The 27710-nt window shown below is 38.9% G+C and overlaps 1 protein-coding gene and 1 pseudogene across 3 annotated transcripts; one reads left to right on the top strand and one right to left on the bottom strand.

Annotated features, from left to right (window-relative positions):
* Window positions 1-15629: 15629 nt before the first annotated feature.
* RNF6 (ring finger protein 6) lies at window positions 15630-25060 on the bottom strand. 3 transcript variants are annotated; one of them, XM_003797629.1, is made up of 5 exons: window positions 24627-24734; window positions 24085-24167; window positions 22205-22409; window positions 21323-21418; window positions 15630-18446 (listed from the first exon to the last, which is right to left on the bottom strand). In XM_003797629.1, the coding sequence occupies exons 3-5, from the start codon at window positions 22389-22391 to the stop codon at window positions 16684-16686; spliced, it is 2046 nt and encodes a 681-aa protein (XP_003797677.1). In that variant the 5' UTR covers window positions 22392-22409; window positions 24085-24167; window positions 24627-24734; the 3' UTR covers window positions 15630-16683. The 3 variants fall into 3 exon arrangements, with proteins under 3 accessions (XP_003797677.1, XP_012665469.1, XP_023373531.1); XM_012810015.2 differs by lacking the exon at window positions 24627-24734 and adding an exon at window positions 24752-25060 and having other exon boundaries at window positions 15634-18446; XM_023517763.1 differs by lacking the exon at window positions 24627-24734 and adding an exon at window positions 24384-24609 and having other exon boundaries at window positions 15634-18446.
* Window positions 24924-27710, top strand: part of LOC100959570 — a 14045-nt pseudogene continuing 11258 nt past the window's right edge.

The following is a 27710-nucleotide window of genomic DNA, read 5'->3' as shown; positions in this document are numbered from 1 at the left end:
AAAATGAAAGTCCCTCAGCCTTTCTTGAGTGGCTTAGGGAGGTGATGGGAAAACACACTCAGTTAACACCTGACTCCTTAGAGGGCCAAATTATTTTAAAAGATAAATTTATCACTCAGGCAGCCCCAGACATTCAAAGAAAACTCCAGAAATTGGCTCTAGACCCAGATCATAACCTGGAGAATATTCTGAAAATGGTCACTGTGGTCTTTTATAACTGAGATCAGGAGAAAGAGAGGAAAAAGAGAGAAGGGATAAAAAAAGAATGACAGCTCTAGTAATGGCACTCTGACAAATGGGCACCATTCAGGTAGAGGGAAGCCAGAGGCGCTAAGAACAAGTGCTTCCAATGTGGTCAGACTGGCCACTTCAGGAAGGACTACCCCCAGCTGCACCCCCAGGAGGGCAAGCCACCTGGACCCTGTCCAAAATGCAAGAGTTGATACGGACAAGCCGAACGGGGCTGGAGGACCTGCTGCTTCCGTCTTGGTGGTGTGGGTGGCAGCCGGCAGAGGAACCAGCAAGCTGGAGCGTAGGCAAGCGGGGGGAGCTTCCCTTCCCCAACAGAGGCTCCAGTAGCCAAAAGAACCTACACAAGCAGGGGAAGACACTGGCGCCGTGCTGTCTCCTCACATGGACTTCTGGCAATTCCTCCAGTGCATCCCTGAATGGTCCGTTTTCAAACCTACTCATGATTGGTCTATTTTCAAGACCCGAAGCTCACTGGACAATTGCCTCTATATAAGCCCCTAAGTAAAGAGCCCAAACACACATCTCAGGAGAAAGAGCAGAAGAGCAAAGAGGTTTGACTCTGTAACACTTGTTCCTGCTCTATGAGAATTGCCCCTTTATAAGAGCTGTAAACACTTGCAAGGAGGTTTGCCCCTTTGTAAAAGCTGTAAACACTTGCAAGAAAGTTTGCCCCTTTATAAGAGCCATAACACTTGTATATAAAGCTATCTTACTACTGGTCCTGCTCTGCAAGGAGGTTTGGCTTGTTGTAAGAGCTGTAACACTTATACCTATTGAATAAAACCTGTGGTCCGTCGCTTCATTTTTTGAACTGCTGAGACCAAGAAACTGGAAATTCAGTGTCAAAAATCTGGTATCAGGGTGACCACTGGAGGTGGCCTGTCCTCAGAGGCACAGTAATCCCATCAGTGCCCAAACTGGACTGAGGGTGCCAAAGGCAGATTCTCATGACTCCAGTGTGTGTCATCACCCCTCAAGAGCCCTGAGTCTGCCTCATAGTGGAGGGCCAGGAGACAGAATTTGTTCTGGACACTGGAGCAAACTTTTCTGCACTCCTCTCTAACCCTGGGCTTTTATCCCCCAAATCTGTAACTGTACAGGGGGTATCTGGAAAGCCAGTTACCAACTTTTTCTCTCAGCCTTTAAACTGCAATTGGGGTGACTGGCTATTCTCTCATGTCTTCCTAATCATGCCTGAAAGTCCTACTCCCCTTTTGGGGAGGGACATATTAACCTAAGCGGGAACAACAATTTATATGAATATGGAACAAGAACCAATACTATGCCTTCCCTTATTAGAGACAGAAATTAACCCAGAAGTGTGAGCTACTGAGGAACAGGTGGGAAGAGCAAGACCCAATCCAGACATGGTTTTGTATATAGATGGAGGTTCTTTCATAGAACAAGGAGATCGCAAAGCAGACTATGCTGTAGTTACTTAGTATGCTGTGATTGAGAGTGGGTCTCTCTCTTCAGGAACCAGTGCACAATTAGCTGAGCTAATAGCCTTAACCCGTGCTTTAGAAATTGAGATAAACAAATGAGTCAATATATACCCTGACTCAAAATATGCCTTCCTCATTTTACATGCCCATGCTGCTCTTTGAAAGGAAAGACTACACCTAACTTCCAATGGCTCCCCCATAAAATATCATCATGAAATAGACAGGTTGTTACAAGCCATTCATGCTCCACAAGAAGTAGCAGTTATTCATTGTAAGGGACAACAAAAGACGTTAGATGAGATTTCTGATAAAGAGGCTAAAATGGCAGCACAGAAAGGAATAATCCCCCTTATGGCATCCCTCATTTGGGAGGGATCACTTGAGAATCATGCACCTCAATATACCCCAAAAGAAAAGGAATGGGCTGTATCTAGGGACTATTCACTACTTCCATCAGGCTGGCCTACAAAATAGAAGTGGACTTTTGCTGTCCTGCTACAAGTCAATGAAAAATACTTAAAACTTTACATCAGTCTTTTTATTTTGGCACTGAAAGTGCCTATCAAATGGCTACAGCTCTCTTTAATGGAAAAAAAGAACTTATTTAAAACCATAAAACAGATAACAAGGACTTGTAAGGTATGTCAGAGAAACAATCCTTCAAATCACCATCTAGCTCCCCTAGGTATACAGAAACAAGGCAAATATCCAGGTGAAGACTGGCAAATAGATTTCACTCACCTCCTTAAGGTACGTGGTATACAATATTTGCTGGTGTTTATGGATACTTTTACTAATTGAGTTGAAGCATTCCCTTGCAGGACAGAAAAGGCCCAGGAATTGTACAGGCTTTAGTACATGTGATTATCCCCAGGTTTGGACTCCCTCGGAGTTTGCAAAGTGATAATGGGCCAGCCTTCAAGGCAGCTGTTACACAGGGAATATCTAAAGCCCTAGGCATAAAATATCACCTACACTGCTCTTGGAGCCCCCAAATTCCAGTGGAAAAAATGAATGATAAAATTAAAGGACAGTTATGAAAAATATAACTCAAGAGACTCATTTCCCTTGGACTAAATGGCTTTCCATCATTCTCCTTAGACGAAGAAATTTACCTCAGAAACTCAGTTGTAGTCCATTTGAATTATTACATGGAAGACCCCTTTTAATGGTCAAGAAACTACAGAATTAGTAAAACATATTACCTCTTTAGCTACATTTCAACAAATCCTTAAAAACCTCCCAACTACATTTTTGGCAGTGTTGGTGTGGTGGCAGCCAGCAGAGGAACCAGCAGGCTGGAGGGTAGGCAAGGGGGGGCCCTGTTGGAGGCTCCAGTAGCAGGAGGGGCTAGACAACCTCTGGAGAGACACTAGCACCTTAGGTCTTCCTCCCACTTGCGCTTGCAGCTGAACATTTCCTAGGCCTGGTCAATTTCATGTTAAGTTTCCTAGGCCTGGTTAAACCTGGGAATGAAAGGGATTGTAGCCATTCATTTACTACCTAGTCCACCGCTAAATGTAACTACTGAATTCTGGCTAAATATAACTATAGAGGACCCATGCAAGCTAAATGTAACTACTGAATTCTGGCTAAATTTAACTACAGAGGACTCATGCAAGCTAAATGTAACTACCAACTCCCACTAAATGTAACTACGAGGACCTATGCAACCATATATATACCCCTGGACAAAGAGCCCAGAGAGAGACAGAGAGAGAGAGCTTCCTCCCCCCCAACTTGGTTGGTTTCTTTCTGCCAGGAGCTTTGGTGTTTCTATACTTTTTTTCTGGAACTAAATCCTGTCTTATTATTGATCTGTGGTCTGTGGATTCATTCTTTAAATCACCGAGACCAAGGACCTACTGAAGACAAAATTCCAGTATCAGAGATATATAGATCACAAATGACAATACTTGTAATACATAAAAACACAACTTAATAAGATAAACCAATGGGGAAAAATAAACAGAAACATTAATATATACATACACATATATAAGATTGAGAGCTAACAAGTACAGGAAAAGATAACTATTCTGTAGCACCATCTTATAATCCTTAAAAATTTCACATTTTAGCTAGTGTTTTGTAAGTGAAGTCCAATGGGAGGATAGCGTGAGCAGAGGAGCTACTCAAAATACGTGTGCTATTCCTTGATGGCCCATTCAAACTTAGTGTTTGCTATGTCCTCTAAGCACAGAATTCTGGTGGCCATGATGCAGCATAAGACTCAAAGTGAGCAAAAAGTAATCATATTGTTTTTCAAAAAATTAAAAATAGACATACCATATGATCCAGCAATTCCATTTCTGGGTATATACCCAAATAACTAAAAACAGGAACTTTGGTATTGCATAATACAAAGATGAAACAGCAGTAAAATTCATGCCAATAATTAATAGCATGAATGACAAAATTTTTAAAAACCACCATGACAAGAGAGAGATGGCACAAGAAAAAAAGCTTTATATTTCCTATTTTTTGAACAATGGATCTCACATCTCATTTTGCACTGGGTCCAGTACATTGCTGGTAGGAATGTAAAATGTTTCAACCATTTTGCAAAACAGTTTAGTGATTTATTATAAAGTTAGACGTTCAATTACGACATGGCCCATGGGGAGAAAAGCTAAGTGAGCTAATTTTGTTACTTTGTACAACAGTGAAGAGAGAAACATCTGATGGTTGGCAGCCCTACAAGAATAGAGAATGGTAATTCCCCCAAATGAATGGAGAAAGGGTATCTTAAGGGGCAACAATAACAGAAGAGGAGTGAGGAGCAGTGAGGGAGGAGATTACAGGGGGAGAGGAGGAAGGTGCAAAGAAAGGTGGGACTATTTCACTACAGATGACAGAGCTCAAATTTAAAATTCCTGCCAACCTCAGTAAAGCATGTTTGACTCAAGTCTACATTAAGACATGATCTAGAAAAATGGCTTGCTTATGCAAAGAATTGCTTGTAAATTATATCTTAGACAGCTAAATATGGATTAAAAGTGTTTAACTACAGGGAGGCGCCTGTGACTCAGTGGGTAGGCCACTGGCCTCATATACTGAGGGTGGCAGGTTTGAACCCCAGGCAAACTGTAACAAAAAATAGTCAGACGTTGTGGCGGGCACCTCTAGTCCCAGCTACTTGGGAGGCTAAGGCAAGAGAATTGCCTAAGCCCAGGAGTTGGAGGTTGCTGTGAGTTGTGACACCATGGCACTCTAGCGAGGGTGATAAAATGAGACTCTGTCTCTAGAGAAAAAAAAAAAAAAATTTAACTACATATAGGATTCTGATCCCTAGAGTATAAAATAATTAATAATCTTGCTTAAGAGTAGAATAATAAGAGGCAGACCTGGGTTCAGATACCTAAAGTAAAAATTCATGATTAAATGAGACCCATTATACACCTGGGATTTTATGTTCCAACCTAAAAGTTTTGTTTCATCCTTTGAAAGCCAATTGACCTATACCTTATGTCCCAGTGGTGGACCTTTCTGGAAGCTACAACAACTGACTCCCTGCTCATTACTGGGACCACACAGGGAAGCTTCCTGTGAATGTGTATGTTCCTAGAACCCCAGAAGATGAAAGAAAGAGGGATTGATGCCACTAGGCCTTCAGTCTGAGATGTAGCCCCATCATGCCATATTTAGAGCAGTCTGGCCAAACAAAAGAGCCACTAGTCATAAACTTGGAGAACCCAGGTCTGTTTCTGTACTGCCAGTGGCCTCTCAGGTGACTTAGGCAAATTATACATTACTGTGTACTTTACTTTCTTCCAAAATAAACACAAGTAATTCTTACCCACACTACCCTTGAGTATCAACAACATAAAATCTCTTTAGAAAAGATGAAATGTCATAGAAAACTAAGATGATGTGTTGGTTATTATTATTAGCATTCCTGAGGGGCCTGGCATACCCCCTTTCCTTTTAGATTATTGTAAAAGAAGACCAAATTAAGAGTACAATTCGGTGATTTGGGAAATTTACATTACCTTTCATTATGTTGGTATTCATAAAACAAGGATCAAAAAGTTTTGTGACTAAAAGCCCAAGATGGAATATATTAACAATGACAAAAGGCAGCTTCTTATCTCTTGCCTTATGGTGTCACAAATAAACAAACAAACTTTTAACTGATTCCCAGAAGAGACTCTGCAGAAAAGTGGGGGAGAGAGTTGAACAAGAATACACATAGTATGGCACATTTAGAAAGGAAAAACAGGGACACCCATCTCACACTGGCAGATACTTAATTGTGAACAAACCATTATTGAAAGTACTTCAAGGCGAAGGCATATGCGTGACAAATTGGATATGACGGCAATAAAAGTCCTTTTATTTCATAAGCTCAGGACTGGACACAATGCTAATATCTTACATTTTATTAAATATAAAATATTTATTGATGTTTATGAAGCACTTACCATCTCTATAAAAGGCATTTAAAAATTCACTGGGCATGGTGGTGTGCACTGTAGTCCTAGCTCCTTGGGAGGCTAAGGCAAAAGGACTGCTTACACCCAAGAGTTTGAGGTTAGAGTGAACTATCATTGTGCCCCTTCACTCTAACCACGGCAACAGAAAGAGACCTTTCTCAAACAAATAAATAGTAGATGTAGTCTTTGGAGAGCAAAGGAGAATTCAGGCTAAACCAGAATCAAATTGTGATTACTTCTAGATTTGAAGGATGCTAAGTATTTGTGGTGGCCATAGAGACATACCACTCCAGTTGTCATATTTTTGAATCTGCCAGGGTGCTCAGACCCAGGCCATGATTCCCTCAAGCCAGCCCTAGCAATGACTGAGCATGAAGGTGGCACTAGAACTGGACCATTTCTGTCCAGTAGGGGACTCCTCTGTCAGCCTGGAGGACTCTCTACCTGAGATGCACTCAGACTTGCACACAGTCGGTAGCTTTTCCTACCCAAGCATCTTTCTTCCCCTTTCTCCCTTCCGAGATGTCAGACATACAGTGTGGCCTGAAGGTTCTCCTCACCTGTCCTGCTCAACTTCCCCTTTATCCTTAACAAGTGTTTCCCCAGTAAGTTTCTTGTATATATAGTCCTGTCTTGGCGTTTACCTCGCAGAGACCCAAACTGACACAATATTGAACAGTGAAAAGGAAACGATAACCCTTTTTAAAAGTAGGCTCAGCAAGTTTTTCTCTTTTGCCTGAAACCACAAACATATGATAGTATTTCTGAAATAAATGTGTTCTGAGTCTCAAAAACTTTTTTCAAAGTTTTAATGTATAAAAAAGAAATTTTAAGTACAGGCTATCACAGGTCCAACAAGGGCATGTTTAAGAGACTGTCCATCTTCTTCTCCTAGGCCTGGGTTTCTATGAGTCTGTATTTAGCATTTAAAAATAACAGGTTGAATGTTCCTAGTTTATTTCTATGTTCATTCACTGTAAAAAAAAAAGTCTAAGGAAGCAGTTCTCAACCTGTGGGTCACAACCCACAGAAACTGTATTATAGGGTTGCAGCATTAGGAAGATTGAGAAGCATTAGTCTAAGGAATTATGACTTGAAGGTATTAATCTGATTGAAAATGAGAAATCTCTGACATGACATCTTCACTATACCTGCCACCGTCTCTGATCTGAAACCTGTGTTGCTCTTGAAGATGCTATTACAATTACTGCAGGGTGAACAGAGACCAAGATTCCTTAGCAACATAAGGCCTCAGAGTTGAGGCCTGGCCCTCATAAACAAGCTTTGGAAGCAGATGGTTCCTCACTCTGAGCTTGAGGCTTTAGCCTTACAAGACAAGTAATTAGATACCTTCTCACAATGAACCCATAGAGTAAAAAAAACACAAGATTATTTTGCCTTGCTTCTAGCCACCCACGTGAATGTGGGTAAATTTAATCTCTCTGGATCACCCAAAAACTTCTGGGAGTTGAGGCCCAATATTATAGTTATTGTTTCTCCTGAGGACTGGACTAGTTCAGAAAATGCCTTTCCATAGGGATATGGTACACTTTCCTTAGGTGGTGTTATAATTGTTCTCTCTCAGTACACTTGGTCAAGATAGTAAAACCCCATTTCTCACATGAACAGTTTAAAGAGTCCTATGGTAATATCATATTGAATAAGAAGGTTTTTGCTAACATCAGCTCCCAAGACACAAACAACTCTACTATCAAACATATGAAATAAACCCTCTTGAAGATTAAACATAAGTCCTTTTCCTTTGCAAAAAAAAAAAAAAAAAATCTGAACACTGTTAGTGGTGAGACATTTAGCATTAAGCTGTGAAAAGTTAACTCATATTACCATGCTCCTGTCCCACTTTGTTCTGGGGGGGGGACCCTTTGTCAGCCCTTTCTTGGGGGGACCCTTCCCCACTTCCGTGCTGTGCGGTGATTGGGGGAGGAAAGCCAGCAGTGGGAGTAACAGAAGCAGGGAGAGACAAGGCCAAGCTGAGTACACGACCAAAGCCACTGACTGCCCGGCAGAGTGGCCTGAGACCAGAGACTGACCCTCGTGTAGCCACTATAGTAAGTAGATAGGCCAGTGAAGACAAGGGGAGTAAAATTCGGGAAAGGCAGTCTTCTTAGAGCTTTGAGAACTTGCATTCAAGATAAACTTCTAAAAATGTTTCTTAAATTTCATTCTTGCTCTGTTTTGTTTGTTAACTTTCAGGACCACTGGATCTTTGTGACTTCGATCACACTTGACTAGTATTTGAGAAACTTGAGTTTTGTAAAATTTTGTGAGCCATTTAACTCATTCTACCATGCTCCTGGTAGCTTTTTCTCTTTTGCCTCAAACCACAAACATATGATAGTATTTCTGAAATAAATAAATGTGCTCTGAGTTTCAAAAAGTTTTTTCAAAGTTTTAATATATAAACTATTTGTAGGTCAGAATCTACCAATATGCTGAGAAATCTCTGCATTTGCTTAGATGTTTATGGAGTAACCTACTACATGTATGTGCCAGGCAATGCTAGGTGCTGAGGATTTAACTTCAAGGAGTTCACAGTTCTTTAAGGGAAATAAGAGTGTAGTGAAGTGCATAAATGGGGAACTGACCAGGCTGCCTTATGAATGCACTTTTGGCTTCATGGCCCCTTTCTCCTTAAAGAAATACTAAAAATTTTATTTTTTTTATTAACACAATTCATTTTTTATTAAATCATAACTATGTACATTAATGCATTTATGGAGTATAATATGCTGATTTTATATACAATTTGGAGTGCTTACATCAAACTGATTAACATTTGACATGTACCCTTGCAAACACCATAGGTGAGGTTCCACTGATTACTCTGCCTCCACCTGGCCTTCCCCCTCCCCTCTTTTATGTTTGCAGGATGGAGCTGGAACATATTCTTCTTTGTAAAATATCTCAAGAATGGAAGAAAAAGTATCCAATGTACTCAGTACTATTATGAAACCAAAATATAATCACCCACACTTTCATATGAATGATAAAACACAACTATAGCCCAGAATAAAAATTTTATCGTAAAGCTGTGGGGGCATAAGGCTAAATATATTCCTAGCTGACTATATTCTTTCAGTAGGTGTCTGGCTATAAAAGAAATTACAACATTCTCATAGGACCTAAAAGTATCCTGGGCCCAAGGCATTGTGCCTACTGTGCCTAACAGATAAGCTAGCCCTGGAGATGAAGGAAAGATGAGGATTTACAGAAGTAACACCTGAGGTGACAGTTAAAGGATAAACAGGAATTAACCAGAAAGGTGAAAGGTGAAAGGCCATTTTTGAAAGAGGAAACAGCATAGGCAAAACCTTAAAAGTATGAAGGGCAAGGTGAGAGACCTTTCAGAAATCCTAAATGGTAAAAATGAGAATAAAAAGGTAGGCAAAGGCCAAAATAGGAGTAATCTTGTCTGCTATTCTAAGAACAGCGGAGAATTACTAGGCGCAGCTGGGGAGTGACATGTCCAAATGTGCCCTATAGAAAAATTACCCTGGAGTAAATTGGAAGGAGCATGTGAGAATAGACATGACAGCAGTAATTTATGTGAAAAATGATGACAGCCTAAACTAAGACAATGACAATGAAAATGATGAGTATTTCAAAGGATACAAACTGGTCAACTGGATAAAGGAGGAATAAAACAGAAGTCTGGGTTTTTATTTGCTCCTTTCTTAGCCTTTTAATTAGCACTTGACTATCCATTAAAGACTCACAAAATAAAAGCAATAAACCAAATTAGATATGGGAAACAGCAAACCAACTCAGATATGGAAAGCAGCCACTGTCTGCTGCATTTCCCCTGATCTTTTTCCTATTCATCTGATTAGACTAATCCTTTCTGTTCTGATATGCTGTTTACATCGATTCTCCACTTTGGAGGCTTATCAGTGTCTTGGTCACCATTTTATACTTGACCTTTGACTCTGCACCCATAGCCCGGAGTACAAGGTCCTCTAGCTGCCCATTCTGGCTGCTTGGACCCATCCTAGCACGCCATTTCCAACTGACTTCCACATAGTGGACAGGGATGAGATTTTATGACTTGATTGAACTGTAAATAATAGCATTGGCTGAACTAGGAAAAAGATAATGAGGAATAGTTTGGGGGAAGAAGTAATCATTCTGAAAATGTTGAATTTGGGGTTCCAAAGGGACAGCCTAGTAAACATTAACCAAGGCAATCACAAATGCAGTCCTAGAATTTAGAAGAAATATTCTGAGCTAGAGAGGAAGATGTGGGCGTGTGCAAAAAAGAATTTATATAGCAGGCCTCATAGTATCCCTAGAAAGGGCTGCTTACAAAGTTGGCCCTTGGCTGGCACCTAGGAACTTGACTGGGGGGAGGGGGTGTACCCACTGTTCCCTGATAAAACTGGACCACTGTGCTTAAATTGTTTATGCAAATAATATGGTTTATGCTGAACAGCTGCTTTCCTTCTAGGAGTGTAGAATTTTGGTCAGTGCTAGGCAGGCGTTGCTCACATGCCCCACACCCATTAAAAACCCTGGGCACTCAGTCCGTAACAAGCTTCTCTGGGAGACAACACTTCTTCCATGTGTAAGTCACAATATGATGCTGGAGGAATTACATGTCTTTTGTGACTTTGCTGGGACAGGACGCTTGGAAGCTTGCCCAGCTTCCTCTGGACTTCATCCCATGCACCTTTCTTCTTTACCAATTGTGCTTATATCCTTGCCTTGTAATAAATCTCAGTTGTGAGCACAACCATGTTGATTCCTGTGATTTCTTCCAGTGGATCACCCAATCTGGGTGTGGTCTTGGAAGCCCCGATACAGAGATTTATCAGGAACACCTCATTAGTGCTGGGAAAAAAATGTAATTGAACCCTTTCCAAGCCACATGGTTGCAGTAGACTGGACACATAACTAGATTCCCTATTGGTTAGAGTGAAAAAGTCATTCTGCCTGATTCTACAGACAAAAATGATAATGCCTCCTTCCCATTGTTAACTGTACTGTTATGAGATGGAATGAAAGGACAAGGGTGACAGCTTCATGAATAGTTGGGAGCCTTTCTTTCATCTTCCCAACTATTCCAAAAGCAAAATCTATTTAGCTAAGAGGTAGAGCCATAGAAAAAAATCCTCTTGACAAAATGCTAAGAAATAGAAAACAAGCTGGGCATGGTAACTCACATCTATAATCCCGGCACTGTGGGAGGCCAAGGCAGGTGGATTGCTTGAGCTCAGGAGTTCAAGACCAGCCTGAGGAAGAGCGAGACTCCCATCTCTACTAAAAATAAAATAAAATAAAGCAAAACTGAGGCGAGAGGATTGCTTGAGCCTAAGAGCTTAAGGTTGCTGTGAACTAGGATGCCTTGACACTCTACTCAGAACACCAGAGTGAGACGTTGTCTCAAAAAACAAACCAACAAATAAAACAAAAAAATCCACAAAGAGCAAAAAAAACTATAAGTGTTATAAGACCAGGGCTATTCTTTAGCAAATTAAGAACAACGCAAAATTTCTGGCATTGGTTATAAGACCGCAAATGAAATCATTAAGGAGCTAATTACAGTTTTTAAAAAGTTATACTGTCAAAAAAGTCCCTACCCTATTGTACAGAGACCTATGACTGCTCGACATAATGGAAGTCCCCGAACCAAGCACTAACAAAGAAGTGCCATTCACCAGCATCCCCTCAATCTCCTGCCCACCATCTCTACTGCTAACACCAACAGGGAAATCTTCCCTCAGTGCCTTTCTGAAGGTGGCCCAACTCAGAACCTGAGCCAGCTGGCTTAGCTGACCAAACAAGGTAGTCTACCTCCAGATAAGTGGGTCAACAAAGAGAATGCTTATGAGACCCGCTGTTTTTATTTCCCATCCTAGTAGGCTTACTCAGCAAGACATGGCAAATGTTCTGTACCAGTAATCAATGTATGGCACTTCTTTCCTCACTTTTGGTTTGATTTTTATTTCACTTCACCATGTCAGGTAGAGAAAAGTGCTTTTTATCATTTATCCCATAGGCTGCAGGATGATGAGTCACAATTAAACTTGATCAAATATAAGATAATAGAGAGATGAACACTACACAGAAAATCTGGACTCAGAGGGGCTAAATTGTGTTGCTACACAGTACAGAGCCATGATTGTTTCCCATAGAGGAGAGTGTGAATGTGTTTGGAATGGTATAGAAGATAGTTGGATTATGGTTAAGAGCATTTTTATAATTAAATGTGTGAGAAGAAGCAGTGAACATGTGTATGTACTGGGCAGACAAGAGGCTACTCCATCTTCAAATGAGATAATAGAGGAAAAATACATTGAAAAGTATTATTTTCTGGAAGAAATATAATGATGTTATTTTAATACAAAGGAAGAAAATAGAAGCCAACACAAGAATCTTCAGAGATTTAATGCTTAAATTAAAACAAAACTTGCTGAAAGGAATTACAGATTCCTTCCTATCATAAAGGCAAATATATTCAAGAACTAACATACTCTGGGTGGCGCCTGTGACTCAAGGAGTAGGGCGCCGGCCCCATATACCCGGGGTGGCGGGTTCAAAACCAGACCGGCAAAAACTGCAAAAAAAAAGAACACACTCATACCCACTGAAAATAACTCACACTGGCCAGGTGCTGTAGCTCACATCTGTAATCCCAGCACTTGGGAGGCTGAGGCAGATGGATCGCCTGAGTTCACAGGATTGAGACCAGCCTGAGCAAGAGCAAGACCTTGTGTCTAAAAATAGCCGGGCATTGTGGCAGGCGCCTGTAGTCCCAGCTGCTTGGGAGGCTGAGGCAAGAGTATTGCTTAGGCCCAGGACTTTGAGGTTACTGTAAGCTACGACGCCGAGGCACTCTACCAATGGTGACAAAGGGACACTCTGTCTCAAAAACAAACAAACAAAAAAATACCTCACACTGACCTTCATCATCATATTCTCAATGATCAAATGTATCTGGCTTCCTAGGAAATCATCTCCTATCACAGGTACTCCAGAACTCACAAGACTGATAGACACCCACATGAGCCTCCTATCACTTCAAGGGAATAAGCACTGCCTCTTCACATGGAGTGCTATTCCTCTCCCCTCGCCAGCAATTATTCAAAAAGAGAGATGCAAAAAAACTAAAAGTTCATTAAATGTTCCTATCTGGGAGTTATATGCATGAAAATGCCTCATACTTGGCTTATTAACTCTGGTCCCTAATGTGGGATCTTCAGATGCTTCATTTCTTTCTTTTCTGGATTCATCTTTATAGTACAGCTTCTGTTTTATGTTTCAGGAGCAGCTCTTCTCTCTTCTCCATTCACAAAACAGAAAAATGATGTATTTGCATATGGAAATTAGGGTCTATTATATAATAAAGCCAGAAAATTACAAAAAAATCTCTGGGAGGAATTAAACTGAAAACTTTCCAAGGCACTTCTACTTCTCCAATACACAGGGAAAAGCGTGATTTGAGGCAAATGACTATGAAGTGATTGACTAATCTCTGCCAATTTCTATGTTAAGTAGCAGAAAATACTTCCAGGAGATCTTGGGAAATTTAAATATGAATTCATGTTAAATACTGAAAGGGAAATAACCTCATCAGAGTGATAAGCCAGGCTCATAACAATGCCAGTTGAAGTAGAAGAATCGAAGCAATGAAAAAATAGGGTAAAGGATGTAACTGTGGGAGAGCAGCTGGAACCTGGCAATCTAGAAATAGATGCTTGCCAGACAGCCACACTGTAAAAGACAAGCTCTATAGACCTGACATATAACCTAACATTCAAGTGAAGAATTGTTAATAGTTTGTTTCTTTCTATATTAGAACCACAAAAGGTACAATCATTACTAAATAGAAGCTATAAATAGATTAATGAGCCTTTGTATTTGTCATCACCCTTGTCTATTGGGAAATGAACGAAAATATTAAAGAAAATCCTTCTTTGTTCTCAAGTGGAATATCAGTTTATAAAATTCGTTAAGCTGTACTACTGCTTTCGGGGAATTTTCTATATAATATACAACCTAGTTCTGTTTCAAATGCCTACTTGGGATTTCTTCCCATGCTAGTAACACTATTATGTCTTGCAAAGGACTAAGTCAAATAAAAGCTTAATGTTTTTTCTGTATCCCTACTTTTTTTCATTTCTCTCTTGGTTCTCCTTCTAATTGTCCTAACCAATCACGCCAGGGAGGTAGAACTTCCTGAGGAATAATCCACATAAGAAATAAATGCTGGATTTAGTCTCTCCTCATATAAGGAACAAATGATAACACTCTGTGAGATGTATGATTTAGGGTATGTTTAAGAAGTCTAAATGGGCTCAGCACCTGTGGCTCAAGTGGCTAAGGCGCCAGCCACATACACCTAAGGTGGCAGGTACAAATCCAGCCCAGGCCCGGCAAACAACAATGACGGCTGCAACCAAAAAATAGCCAGGCATTGGGGTTGGGAGGCTGAGGCAGGAGACTCACTTGAGCCCAGGAGTTGGGAGGTTGCTGTGAGCTGTGATGCCACAGCACTCTACCCAGGGGGGCAGCTTGAGGCTCTGTCTCAAAAAAAAAAAAAAAAAAAGAAGTCTAAATGGGCATCCTTGTAACTGTCATTTAGGTCAGCTCTATCTCCTCCACTCAGGTGACTATCTCTTCATCGGTGAACATGTGATTCTCTTCCACCTCTATATACTGAACAAGAGACCAAAGAATGTCTCCTTTTTAAAAACAATGTTTTTTACACCTTTCTCATTTCTTCCAGTTTCATTACCATCACTCTAGGTTAGTTCATAACTGATGATGATGATGTTAATAGGAATGTCTTTTATCATAGTAGTTCCTTTACTGGTTTCTTTGCTTACCTCTCTCTATTCTACTGTATTCTATACACTGTACTAGACTAATCTGCCTGAAATGTTAGAAATGATCTTACCATTTGCCACTATAATTATCAAGGAATACCTAATGTGTGGAAAATAAAAATTTTAGTCTGCTATGTAAAGCCTTCAAATGAGGCCCGTATCAACTTTCTTAGTCTCATGTCCTATAACTGACCTATATAAATCCTTTACTTCAAAAGTCACAACTTTTATAAAAACCATTCCAGGTGTTAAATATACTCCAACATTCCTGAGCACACATCTAACCTAATGATTTGGACATAATCACTTGTCAAAAAGAAAAACTAATGTGGAGATATTTTAAATTATATAGAATCTGGCCTTGAGGTACTGTTCTTATGATCTTGCCTGAGCAATATCACCACAAGAAAACTGTGCCATATAGTCAAAAGCAAATGTGAAGGTGAGAACAATTATTCATTTTATCAAGTGATTTTCAATTTCTAAGATTTTCAATTTCTAAATATATGTTTTCATGAAGACAGAGACTTTTGCCTATTTGTTATCTGGGGAATCCTTGGTACCTGTTAACATTGCCTAGTACCTAGCATAAAATAAATATTTTGAGGGTGAATAAACCACAGTGGACCAACAAAATAAAACAGTTCATATACAGTCTTTGTTTTAATATTTATTGGTAGAAATAGATCTTCAATGTATATTTTGTGCTTATATAAATTCTACATTCTCTTAAGGTTTTTTTGTTTTATTTTAATTGGAGTTACTTGGCCTCCAAGTAAACTTATTATCTATGCATTTGATTTTAGACATTTTTTTAAGATTTAAAAGTAAATTTGAGAAACCATGCATATTGTATACCTTAATAACCCAAAGAATTGTTTGTACTTTCAAAAACATTACAAAGAGGCAGAACTCAAGTTAAATAACCTATATGTTCTAAATTTTCCATTTCTAAATAAATACTTGTTTAGTATCACATATTGCTTTCTGTATAAGTCAGATTGTCAGAGCAACATCAGTAAATTAACTCTATTTTTAAATTATTTCTTAATTTACTTTCTTTCAGAGATGATCTTGCCAATATTAAACATTATACCATATGCAGTATTATCTGAAAAGCTTAAATAAGAACCAAACTTAGTTTTTAGACTGAATATTTTAACTTTAAAATTATATATCTCTCTATATATACATATGGTATGATGCATATTAAATTTAACATTGAGTAACTTCAATATATTTAGCGAACATTCAGCCAAATACTCTTTTGTGAAAAGATATTATCCTTAGAATAAAAATACAAGTGTAGACACAAAGGTCTAGACACAAATGTCTAGACATAGTACTAAGTCTATGAAACTTGAAAGTCCAAATAACGTCTGTTGTATTATCAAGAAAAAGAATACTGATTTTTTACCTACTGAATCATACAGATACAAAAGTGCTTACCATGACAAAATTACCAAAATAAAAACATTTTAGAGATTATTTGGTTCTGGCAATATTAACTATTCTGTACTTTTGGATAGTTTTAACATTTACATTTTAAATTTTATATAAATTTCATCTTTTTAACAAGTTATAAAAGCACACAAAAAATAGTTCAAACTATAATCTATTAATTTTCATCCTGGTTAGCTCAGCAAAACAATGCTTAAACACTTAGCTCTACTGAAATATAGTATTTGGATAGGTCCCATCACTTTAGTCATTGTTTGCTACACTGGACCCTAAAACAGGCTGCCGACAGACTGGACAAGTGCAATTCTCTGAAAGCCATCGGTCAATACAATGAATGTGAAATTCATGTGTGCAAGGTAACTGCCTGAGCTTGTTTCCAGTTACATAGTCACTGATACAAACACTACAGATTTTACCTAGTTCACTATCAATACTATTATGCTCATAGTTACGAGTGGAAAGATTGTCAATCTGCTCTTTGGTTAAACCACGTATACGATCATCGTCATCACCTTCATTTAGTAAAAAAAAGTGAGCAAGGCGAAGAATAGGTAGTGTTCCAGTTTCAACTAAATTGTTTGAATTTCGTGACTGCCTGCCACTTCTATTGTCACTGTTTGGGGTATGAGGTTGAGCAGTATCATTTTCACCATGCATTTCAGTGCTTTCTTCTTGGGGCTGCCTGACTTGAGGGGAAGCTTCACTATGCTGACTGCTGTCATTAACTGTACCTAAGTGACTCAGTTCTGAGTATATCTCTGGCAAATGCTGACCATTTCTCTGAATCTCTGACTCTGATTCAGCCTCCATTAAAGAACTCAATTCTCCAAACCCAGTCATAATCTGTCTTAAAATTGACTGAAGAGCTACTGATGATGGCTCAACAAGCTCATTCTCAGAAATCCTACGAAGTGGAACTGTTATGGTACTAACGTAGGTTCTAACACCTGATCGCTCTAAACGAGAGATAGTTCGGCGAAAGCCCCCACTATTGCTTTCGATAGTGACTGTATTTTCTGCTAGTCCTACTCTAGATCTAGTTCTATTTGCAATACTATCCCGATCTCTATTTTCTCCAGGACGAATCCTTCTCACTTGAAGGTCTAGTGTGATTGTTGGATGTCGTTGTACAGCAGTTGAGGATCTGCTGGATTCTTCTCCTTCTTCTACTGTTATTCTTGACACGAGTCTTGAATTAGAGAATGGGGTATATGCAGTACCTCTACGTTCTCTATTTTGCTCTAAAAAGACACGAGTAATACCTCTCCTCCTAACAGATCTCCGAATGGTTTGCTGTAAAGGTCGACTTTCCCTTTGGGAATTATGATAAACAGTGCCACTCTGTCTCTGAATTGGTGAACGGCTTCGACTATTGAAAGTAGATCGTAATCTTATTGGCTCTAATCTTTGGTTTGTATTCCTCACTGTAACATTCGTTCTAGCCCCATTTTCCCAAACATGTGCTGCTCCAAATCGCTGCCCCTCCCTTTGCCTGAGTTCACTACCACCTGATTGGTTTGAGTGACTACTGAAATTAGTGCGTGAAACACTAGTTCTAGGAATGCCAACTGCTTCTCCAATTCCATTTCTTAACCTTCCTAATGTTGAGGAAGATCCTTCAACTAAATTCTGCCCCCTTGAACCAAGCCTAGTCCTTGGAATGCTGGAACTACTACCATTGAAATTCATTGAAGTCTGGCTTCTTGTTCGCCTAGCCACCGGACTAGTTGACCTTTGCTGCCTATCTCTAGTGTGATCTCTGTTATTATCAGAAAGTGGAACACCCGTAGAGTCTTCTCCATGAATTTCAAATCCTCTATTCTCATGATTTATGTGGATCTCAAGACTAAATCGGAACTCTCCACTGTTTGGGTTTGTTCGACTCACAGCTCTCCAAGTTTGATTCCCATTTTGTCCACTTCGAGTTGCATTTCCTGTACGCCGAAAGGTGTTCAACCATTCTAGCAGAGAATCTTCATTTGAACTTTCTCTAGGGATTTCTGAGTCTGAAAAGCAAATCAAATCAACTTAAGTTCAATTCCTATAATCTACCTTGTTTTCTTTCTTTATTGGAAGCTTAAAAAAAAATTGTACTAAAGAAAATTTGTGAATTTTTATGAAAAAGGCAAAAAACCTGAACTTATTCAACACCGTTATAAAAATTAAAATACTGCTTATATAATCATAAAACTTTAAATACTATTTATACAATGTTATGAAGAAATCATTACTCCTACTTTCTAAGTACCCATTACTGGCAAAAATATTAAGCCACATGAGAAACAGATCCACTACCAAAATTATGTCCTCAAATTGGTTTATCAATACAACATCAACAAAAGAATAACAAACATTATGTAAAATTCATCCTGTATTTGTGGAATCTTTCTGGAAAAACTAACTCAATCAACATCTTTTTAACTAGGTATTTTTATAACCTTAGGAATTTTATGCTTATTTCTCAGAAGCTGCCAAAAATGTTATCAAGAAATCTGGTTTCTGAATATAATATTAGAATCACATTACTGTATGTAGAGGACTGTAGGCAAATTACTTCTCTACAGCTGTATCTTTCTCTGTATGTTAGAGATAATAACAGTATCAATTTCATAAGGTTATCATGAGGATAAAATGAGACACTGTACATAAATTAGCATAACATCTGGCACATATGAAGTACTCCATAAATATTAGCTGTTATCCATAATAAAATACATTTTCTATTCATTTAGAATGTAATCTCCATGCAAACAAATATTTTTGTACTATTTCAGTCACTATTAAATCTCCAGCCTCTAACAATAGTATATGTACAAATCAAACTCAGTTGATACTGTTCAATGAATCTATTTAAAAAGAGATGTGTCTCAGATAAATGTCTTTGACTACAATACTACCACTATGCCAAACTTAAATTTTCCATTTATAACCAATGGATTATATAAAGTATAAAAACTCAATGAAAAGCATTAGCACATTAACTATACAGACTTCGACTTAAATTCTGATCTACTCAAAAATAGCTATTAAATGAGAATGCTCTGGTTTCATTTCATTACTACAATCTCTTATAAAATTTTCTTTAAATGTTGAAGCTGTTAATTAGCGGCTGGTGCCAAGAAAATAAACAGCAACCATAGCAATATTCTAAAGAAGATGAACTATTTTACATTTGAAGGCTACATTTTCCATTAAAACATATTCAAAAGACCAGTATTAATAGCTGTAAAACCTCTAAACACAAAGAGTAAAATGGCAGGGAACAATATAGGTTCTATAGGTTTGTTCTTAAGTTGAATTTATATGTTAAGTTGGAACAGGTACGTTTACCTATTACCAGTAATAGCCTCTGTTTGTTAAGTCCAAGTCCTAAGTCAGTAAGATGTTTGTGATTAGAGCACTTACTGTAATTGTCTCCATTACTAAGTGCTAGTTGTGTAAGTCAGATGTTTATAACTTGGAGACTGCCTGCCTTTGTTTTTTGTCAGAAATTTTTATATTATGGCTTAGTGTTTTCTCAGTAAAATGGCAAATCAACCACCAAACAATAAAACAAAAATAGGTTTCTTGACTCTGTCTTCATTCTGCATTATTCTGTATATATAAAAAGAATTTTTCAGATTTTTTTTTTGTAGCGACAGAGTTTCACTTATAGCTTTCGGTAGAGTGCTGTGATATCACAGCTCACAGCAACCTCTAACTCCTGGGCTTAGGTGATTCTCTTGCCTCAGCCTCCCAAGTAGCTGAGACTATAGGCACCCACCACAACCCCTGGCTAGTTTTTTGTTGCAGTTTGGCCAGGGCCGGGTTTGAACCCGCTACCCTTGGTATGTGGGGCCATCACTCTACTCGCTGAGCCACAGATGCTGCCCTAGAAAAATAATTTTTTACTTGTTCATTTCTTATTTTTATAGTCCATGTGTTTTTCTTTAGAGATAGTCTTGCTCTGTTGCCCAGGCTGGAGGGCAGTGGTGAGATTATAGCTCACAGTAGCTTCTAACTCTGGGCTCAAGCAATGGTCTCACTTCAGCCTCCTAATTAGCTGGGATTACAAGCATGTGCCACTGCACCTGGGATGCATATAAATTCTTAGAAGCTGAGTTATATGACTGTAGAATTGTGGTCCTGAATCACCAAGCCACAGACAAGTACTGGTCTATCGCCTACTTAAGAACTAGGCTACACAGGAGGAGGTGAGCAGCAGGTGAGTAAGTAAATCTTCATCTTTGTTTACAGCCATTCCCCACTGCTGGCATCACTGCCTGAGTTCTGCCTCCTGTCAGATGAGTAGTGGCATTAGATTCTCATAGGAGCACAAATCCTACTATAAAGTGTGCATGCAAGGGATCTAGGTTGGGGGCTCCTTATGAGAATCCAATGCCTGATGATCTAAGGTGGAGCTGAAGTGGGGAAGCTAATGCTGGGGAGCAACTAGAAAAACAAATTATCATTAGCAGAGAGGTGTGACTGCAGAGACCATAATAAATCAATTGCTTGCAGATTTACATTAAAACCATACTCACAACCACCCTAGTCTGTGGAAAAACTGTACTCCATGATACCAGTCTCTCGTGCCAAAAAGATTGGGGACCACTACTGTAGAAGAACTATGTACATTCTAAGGCTAAAAATCACTATGCTGGAATTAACTTAATTGTATTCTATTTCAATATATATATAAGCTCCCTAAAGGCAATCTGCATGTGTAAGATGTCTTTCTATCCATCCACTCCTCTGTCCTATACTGCCTAATCATATAGCTTTACATATTATCTGAATATCACATTAAAACTGAAAGCTATTAAATATACCACATCCAGTAATTTCACTTCTATAACTGCTCCAATGAAGCCTGTTCCTCACAAAATGGAGTTCACAGTACCTCTGTTGTTTGTGTCATTTCCCAAGTCAGGTTGAGACGCTAATTGTTCCTTGACCCCATCTAACCGTTGTTGTAGTTCTTCTGATGTTATTTCTCCTACAACAATGAGAAATTGCTCATTTACCGAATGCACACAATGTGAGGATATTCAGCATGCCCCCAGGGTAAAGGGCTCAACTACACTTGAACTTGACCTTAAAAATGAAAACAATATAAGCTAAACATTTGTACCCTCACATTAATCTGAAAAAAAAAAAAACTACTCTTAATAACTTTAAATTATCAAGTTTGAGAACTCATGAAGAGTAAGACTAATGTTTAACAACCTACACATCTGACAATGTCTTATTTTCATGTTTTATAAACCAAAGAGCTAAAAATATTTATCTGACACAAATGTACATCAGTTTGGTTGTGTTTCATTTGTTTTATTAAAATTTATTAAAATAAAACTTAAATTTGAATAATTTGTAAAGTACTCTCAGCTGATATACTTAGGAACTTATAAGCTATACTTCTATAGATTTTTGTCAGTTAAAAAGAAATTAAGAAGGAAGCATTTATAAATAAATAAATCTTCTACTTGAATTTTACCCCAATACTCCATTATATAGGCCATCAATATATAAACATAGAATGTATAAACATACAAATTTTTGCAAGCTCATTATAAGATGAATTTGTAAAATCTATACAAAGAATATTGGACTTTGGAGATTAATTCAGTGATTATCTCCTTTATTATATTAAAAATTTCTTAGCCTAACAAACACAATATACTATATTTTGGGAGAGAAAAGAAGGAAAAATCCAACTCTTCTTATTTTGAAATCTCTACATTTAATGATGTAAAACAGCATCTCCTTTTCACTCATCTCTTACCAGGGGTGCCTAAAAGATTATGGTCTCTCATTAGCCGATAATCTTCATCATTGAGCTCATTAATAAACTGATAAAAAGCTTCTTCTCTGTGGAGACGCTCTTGCTGCCATCTTCTCTCATTTTCACGATGATTATGGTCTTGAGTTTCTTCACCACCACCAACTGATCTAGCTCTAGACTGATTCATACTGAGATTCCTGGCTTTCTGTTCAAACAATATATACAAAATCCAATGTGTTAAGTCATGGACTACATAAGGTTTTAAGGTTTTGTTTGTTTTTTACAGAGACAGGATCTCACTATATTGCTGAGACTGGTCTCAAACTTGTGGACTCAGTCTTCTGAGTCGCTGGGACTATGGAGGCATGGCACAACACATGGTTTTTATAATTTTAACTTCTAGGTTTTTATATTTTTAAATTTCATCCCTTGTTCAGATACTTTATCTGGAAAATCTTGTAGTAAGAAACTACAAAATGAAAAGCAACTTCTAGGAGATGGAACATAATTAGACCTACTTCTTTACCTAAAGCCATCATTTAAATCACACTGGATTTGGGTTTGCCACACATTTCTCATACCTGAATACCAAAGTGATTATCTCATTTTTTACCTCTTTGACTCTGATAAAGTTGATCTAAAAGTCCTCATTTATGTTTTGTATCTGTACTACATGTTAATGTACAAATTTTAGGCTTCAATTATCTATGTTCTTTACTTAATAAGCAAAAGAATATTGGAAAGCTAGAATTTACATTTTTTCCAGCATGATATTCTTTCCAAAATAAGGCTCGTAAATGTAATATTACCCCCATTGCTCTTTGTTGAGTCAAAAATAATTCAGCCTACTATATCTACTCAACAGACTTGGAGTTGATGTCTACTTAAAGCCAACAGGAAGACTTTGAAACCCAACAGTAAACAATATATTATGCATGGCTCTCAGGATTGAAAAAGTGCATCAGAGCACTTTGTCTCCCCATATTAAGCCTTATCTTGAAGCATGGAATGGTTAGTCCCATGGGTTTCTGAGTACCAGTGAAACTTCTGAAATTGCCTAAAAAGTAAAGCAAAGGTTATTTTGGGATTATACTTAAATGTGATTCCTGAGAGGCTTACTTTCAAACTAATCAAAGAAAATTGTCTCATAAATATTTTAGAATCTCTTAAACACATCTATTTAGTGACTTACTAAAGCAATGGTTAACAAACTCACAAGGATATTTTTGTAACTCCAGATGCCCATATCGCATCTCCAATCCTTCCAGGATAGGGCCCAGGCATGTTGTTAAAAGCTAATTTGGGTGTTTTGCTATTGAAATAAACAATTTCTCGACAATTTCAGGCATATCACTGGGAATATGAGTAATATAGCACCTGACTCAATAGAGGCTGGAGGCTTGAATGGCTAGCCTGCCAGTGATGCAACTGTTGTAATTTTGCCTCTTGAAATACACCAGGTGTTTAATAAGCAAGCTGCTTTAAATATAAAGTGAAATTAGCCTACAAATCTAAACTACTGTAGAAGCAAGCAACTATCCAATTTCACACATACTCTAACATTAAGTTACAAATTCAAGCATTTTTTCCACAGCGGTTATTATGACATTTTGAACAAATGATCTAGTAGCTCTACCCACTAAAATGCAAACTGTAACATTACAACAAATTCCAGATCCCAATTTCAGGATAATTAGGACCATAATTAGGAAACAGCATATTTCGACGTTACGGCACTAATATGGCTTTTGTAATAAATAATTATAAAACTTGAAATCTATTATAAAATCAAGCTATTCTAATATCATTCAAAACTTAAAAGCCTCTTCTCAAAGGTAGTTTTCTTATTCAACTAACTGTAATTAAATCAAAGTGAATACCTTATTTTCCTTTCAACATGCTTTTAACATATGCAATGGTATCCATCCTCCAACTGTTTGTGCCTTTTTTGAGAACTGCCCATCTGAAGCAAAAAAAAAAGTTGAATTATTCAATAAATTGTCTTTTTGAAGGCCAGAAACGGCTGGCAGTGTCCCAACTCTCCTGCAAAGCCAAAGTAAATTCTCCAGCGGATTTTGTTAGACATTCACCTAGAAAATTAGATCCCCATACAATTAAGTCATGAAAATCTCCCACAAGACCCTTTTCTCCCACAACAAACTTAGGCCTTTCCTCCTACACTGTCATTGCTCCTGGGATTACACCTCCTCTCTCAAAGGCCTTCCGCCCTATCCCGGTCACGGTGGGATGGTGCCAGCGTCAGGTGTCTCCGGTTTACTTCTAAACCCTCACTTTCTTGGCACCCCCACCCTCCGTCGGGCTAACTGGTTCTTTCCCTGGCCGTTGCGACGGAAGCTCGCGCCAGGGGATGGTCCCCACTACAATAAATAAACTGTAGCTTTGCCGCAGGGGCCCAACCAACCTCTCCTCAACTGAGTCTGAAGTAACGCTTCCCTTAGCGACCTCAATTCCCACAGAGAAGCAGGTGACAGACGGCGCCTCTGAACCAATCACCAGCTAGAGGGGCACATTAAGGGAGCAGCCCACCAATCGGAGAAGAGATGAGTGGTCCAAGGGTTGACCTGCTTGCCTCGGCGTCTCCAGGAAGTAGTGGTGGGATTGGACTTTCTCGCGCGTCAGCCTAGCCCGGAACTGAGCGGTCGCCTAGCGCCCTCAGAAAAGTCTGCAGCAGGCGGCTGTCCGGTGGATGCCAGGGGCTATGTGGGGGAGGGAGGAAAGGCTCGCCTCGGAGGCGCTGCGCCCGCTAATCGTCCTCTTAAGACAGAAGCCGAAAGCCCGTGCTGCGGCCTGGGGTCGTCCTCTCGGCGGGCCCCAGCCCGTCTTTCCCAATGACCAGTTGGATAACTCACCGCCAGCTCGCCCCCGCGGCGGAGGGAAGACGCTACGCCCCCAGCCGGGAGCTCTCCGGTGCGACCGAAACTGCGTCCGGCGGGAGCCCGGGTGCCTGCTTGCCGCGTTCCGCCCTCTCGGCGCCGCGCTCATAGGGCCTCCTCTTCCAGGGCCAGCTGCTTCGTAGTTCAGAATAGCCTGCTTTCCACGCTTTGGAAGTACCAGTACCTACTCTGCGCAGGCTTTGGTGTCGCCTGTTTGTCTAGCCTGCCTACAGAAGGCATCCAGCAGTCTGTTCATGTCTCTTTTCTGTCTGGGTCTAACACTAATTGGCCAGGCGGTTTCCCTTACTGTGTTGGGGGGACCTGGAAATTACAGACCTTAATAAATTCTAGTGCTTATATTATGTTTTTTCACTTTACAGCTAGGGAATCACTTTGAAACTCCCAACATTCCTCTCTCTGGTTTTATTTCTGAGATTCGATGCTTACCAAACTCACCTCTCCATTACTTAAGATCTTGACTACCTAGCTCTCTGCCCAACCTGGTTTAGGCCTCTTTCCTGACATCTCACCATCCAAATGACTTGATCGCCGGACACTGTTCACACGGCTATTTGTTACTCTTTCGTTCTTTCATTAATCCCTCTGTTGATTTTTGAGGAACTGCTACATCCCCATCATCATACCCTGGACACATGGGTAACAAGATCAGTCCTTAATGTCAGAGAGCTACCAGTGTAGTAGGGGTATATGGATGAGTTTTTAAACAGCATATTGACAGAAATACTAAAGTGGAAATACATGAATAAGACAGCCTACAAGGCCCTTCAAGATCTCTGCTGCTTAACTCTGCAGATCGATCTCTTGGCATATGGGGACTGCTTGAAGTTCCTCAATCCATAGGAACTCCTAAGCAGCCCCCAACACCGCTTTTAACCTAACTAATTTCCTTTGTCTCCCAGAACTCAGATCTCATTTTTAAGGAATTTTTCCTGATACTTCCAGTGACACCTCACCCTCCAGCCCAATATTCAAACATAAAACTAGGCGGATGTCCATTTTGGAGGCTCCCACACTCCCTCGGTATATCTTTATTTTAGCACGAATTCATGTATTCAGCAAATGCTTACTGAATGTGACTATTAGGTGCTGGTGATAACAGCAGTGAATCAAACAGTAATTGCCTTTATAAAATAAGGTCTTTGCCCTTTCACCATGGGAAGGGGCCACTGAAAAAGCCCTTACAATAATTTTCTGTTAACTTATAGGTCTTCCCCACCTAGAGTCCAAACTCCTTAAGTGGGAACAAATAGTTTTATTCATTTTTGTAGTCCTAGAACTTAGCATAGCACCTGGCAGAAAATTCTGCTCAGCCTTCTACTGGATGAGCAGAGAAAAATGCAAACCTTCCCAAACATGATTAATGCATGTTAGGATTATGACCTCAGATATTGTGAATACAAATCAGAGAAAAATCACATGTGCGTATCTAAAATTCAAGTAGAAATCACATAAAACATGAATTTTAGAGAGTAAATAGTCCATAAATCCAATCCAGTGATTTACCAGATGAGAAGCTGTATGTTTTGTAAGAGTCAGTTAATGTATGTAATTTGAATCTAACTTGCTACAGTTTTTGTAATCCAAGACAAAGTGACTAAAAAAAGGAATTAGATATGATAGCTGGAATAGAGAGATGAAGTATTCTAGATATCTATTTCCAGATCTTATAACCTGTCATAATCTCTTGTGTAATTAATCTCCATCTTCTGGATTGCTATCTGGTCTTTTTACGGTGTATGCATCTTTTAATTCTGGGACATTTTTACAATTAAGGATTTTTAAAAAGTGTAAAAGAATTAAAATAATAACATTAATATACAAAAGGATGTATATTTGGTGAATTATGTACTTGTCGTGTTTAAGAGACTTTGGCTCCAGAGAATGATAGCCTTAATTAAAATTTAAAATGCAATTGAGTAGTTGATCTAGACTTCTAAGTCTTAGTCAAAATGAAGTTTACAGAATACATCAGAACAGCTAAGAGAAAAGTTAAGCTCACCACACAAAGTCGTATTATTAATTTAAAAATTATTGCAATCCCCATTAAAGCCCCACTGTCATACTTTAAAGATCTTGAGAAAATAATAACTTCGCTTTATATGGAATCAGAAAAGACCTTGAATAGCCAAGACATTACTCAGGAATAAAAACAAAGCAGGAGGAATCACGCTACCAGACCTCAGACTATACTATACATCAATAGTGCTTAAAACAGCATGGTATTGACACAAAAACAGAGAGGTAGATGTATGGAATAGAATAGAGAGCCAAGAGATGAATCCAGCTACCTACTGTTACCTCATCTTTGATAAACCAATTAAAAACATTGAGTGGGGAAAAGATTCCCTATTTAACAAATGGTGCTGGACGAACTGGATGATGACCTGTAGAAGGCTGAAACTGGATCCACACCTTTCACCATTAACTAAGATAGATTCTCACTAGATTAAGGAGTTAAACTTAAGACACGAAACCATAAAAATACTAGAAGAAAGTGCAGGGAAAACACTGGAAGAAATTGGCCTGGGTGAATTTTTTATGAGACGGACCCCACTGCAATTGAAGCAACATCAAAAATACACTATTGGGAC

Source organism: Otolemur garnettii, unplaced genomic scaffold (genome assembly GCF_000181295.1).
Source record: "Otolemur garnettii isolate 467f Iridium unplaced genomic scaffold, OtoGar3 scaffold00120, whole genome shotgun sequence".
Classification (NCBI taxonomy): Eukaryota; Metazoa; Chordata; class Mammalia; order Primates; family Galagidae; genus Otolemur; species Otolemur garnettii.
The sequence above is the reverse complement of the archived record's forward strand: the minus strand, read 5'-3'. Positions and strand labels throughout refer to the sequence as shown.

Bases quoted from the DNA above. Each gene is read 5' to 3' on its own strand.
- RNF6 (XM_012810015.2), bottom strand. From the start codon at position 22,391: ATGAATCAGTCTAGAGCTAGATCAGTTGGTGGTGGTGAAGAAACTCAA. The intron at 21,419-22,204 runs GTAAGAGATGAG...TCATTGTTGTAG, and splicing joins TAATCTTTTAGGCACCCCTG to GAGAAATAACATCAGAAGAA. The intron at 18,447-21,322 runs GTACTGTGAACT...TTTGCTTTTCAG, and splicing joins AAATGACACAAACAACAGAG to ACTCAGAAATCCCTAGAGAA.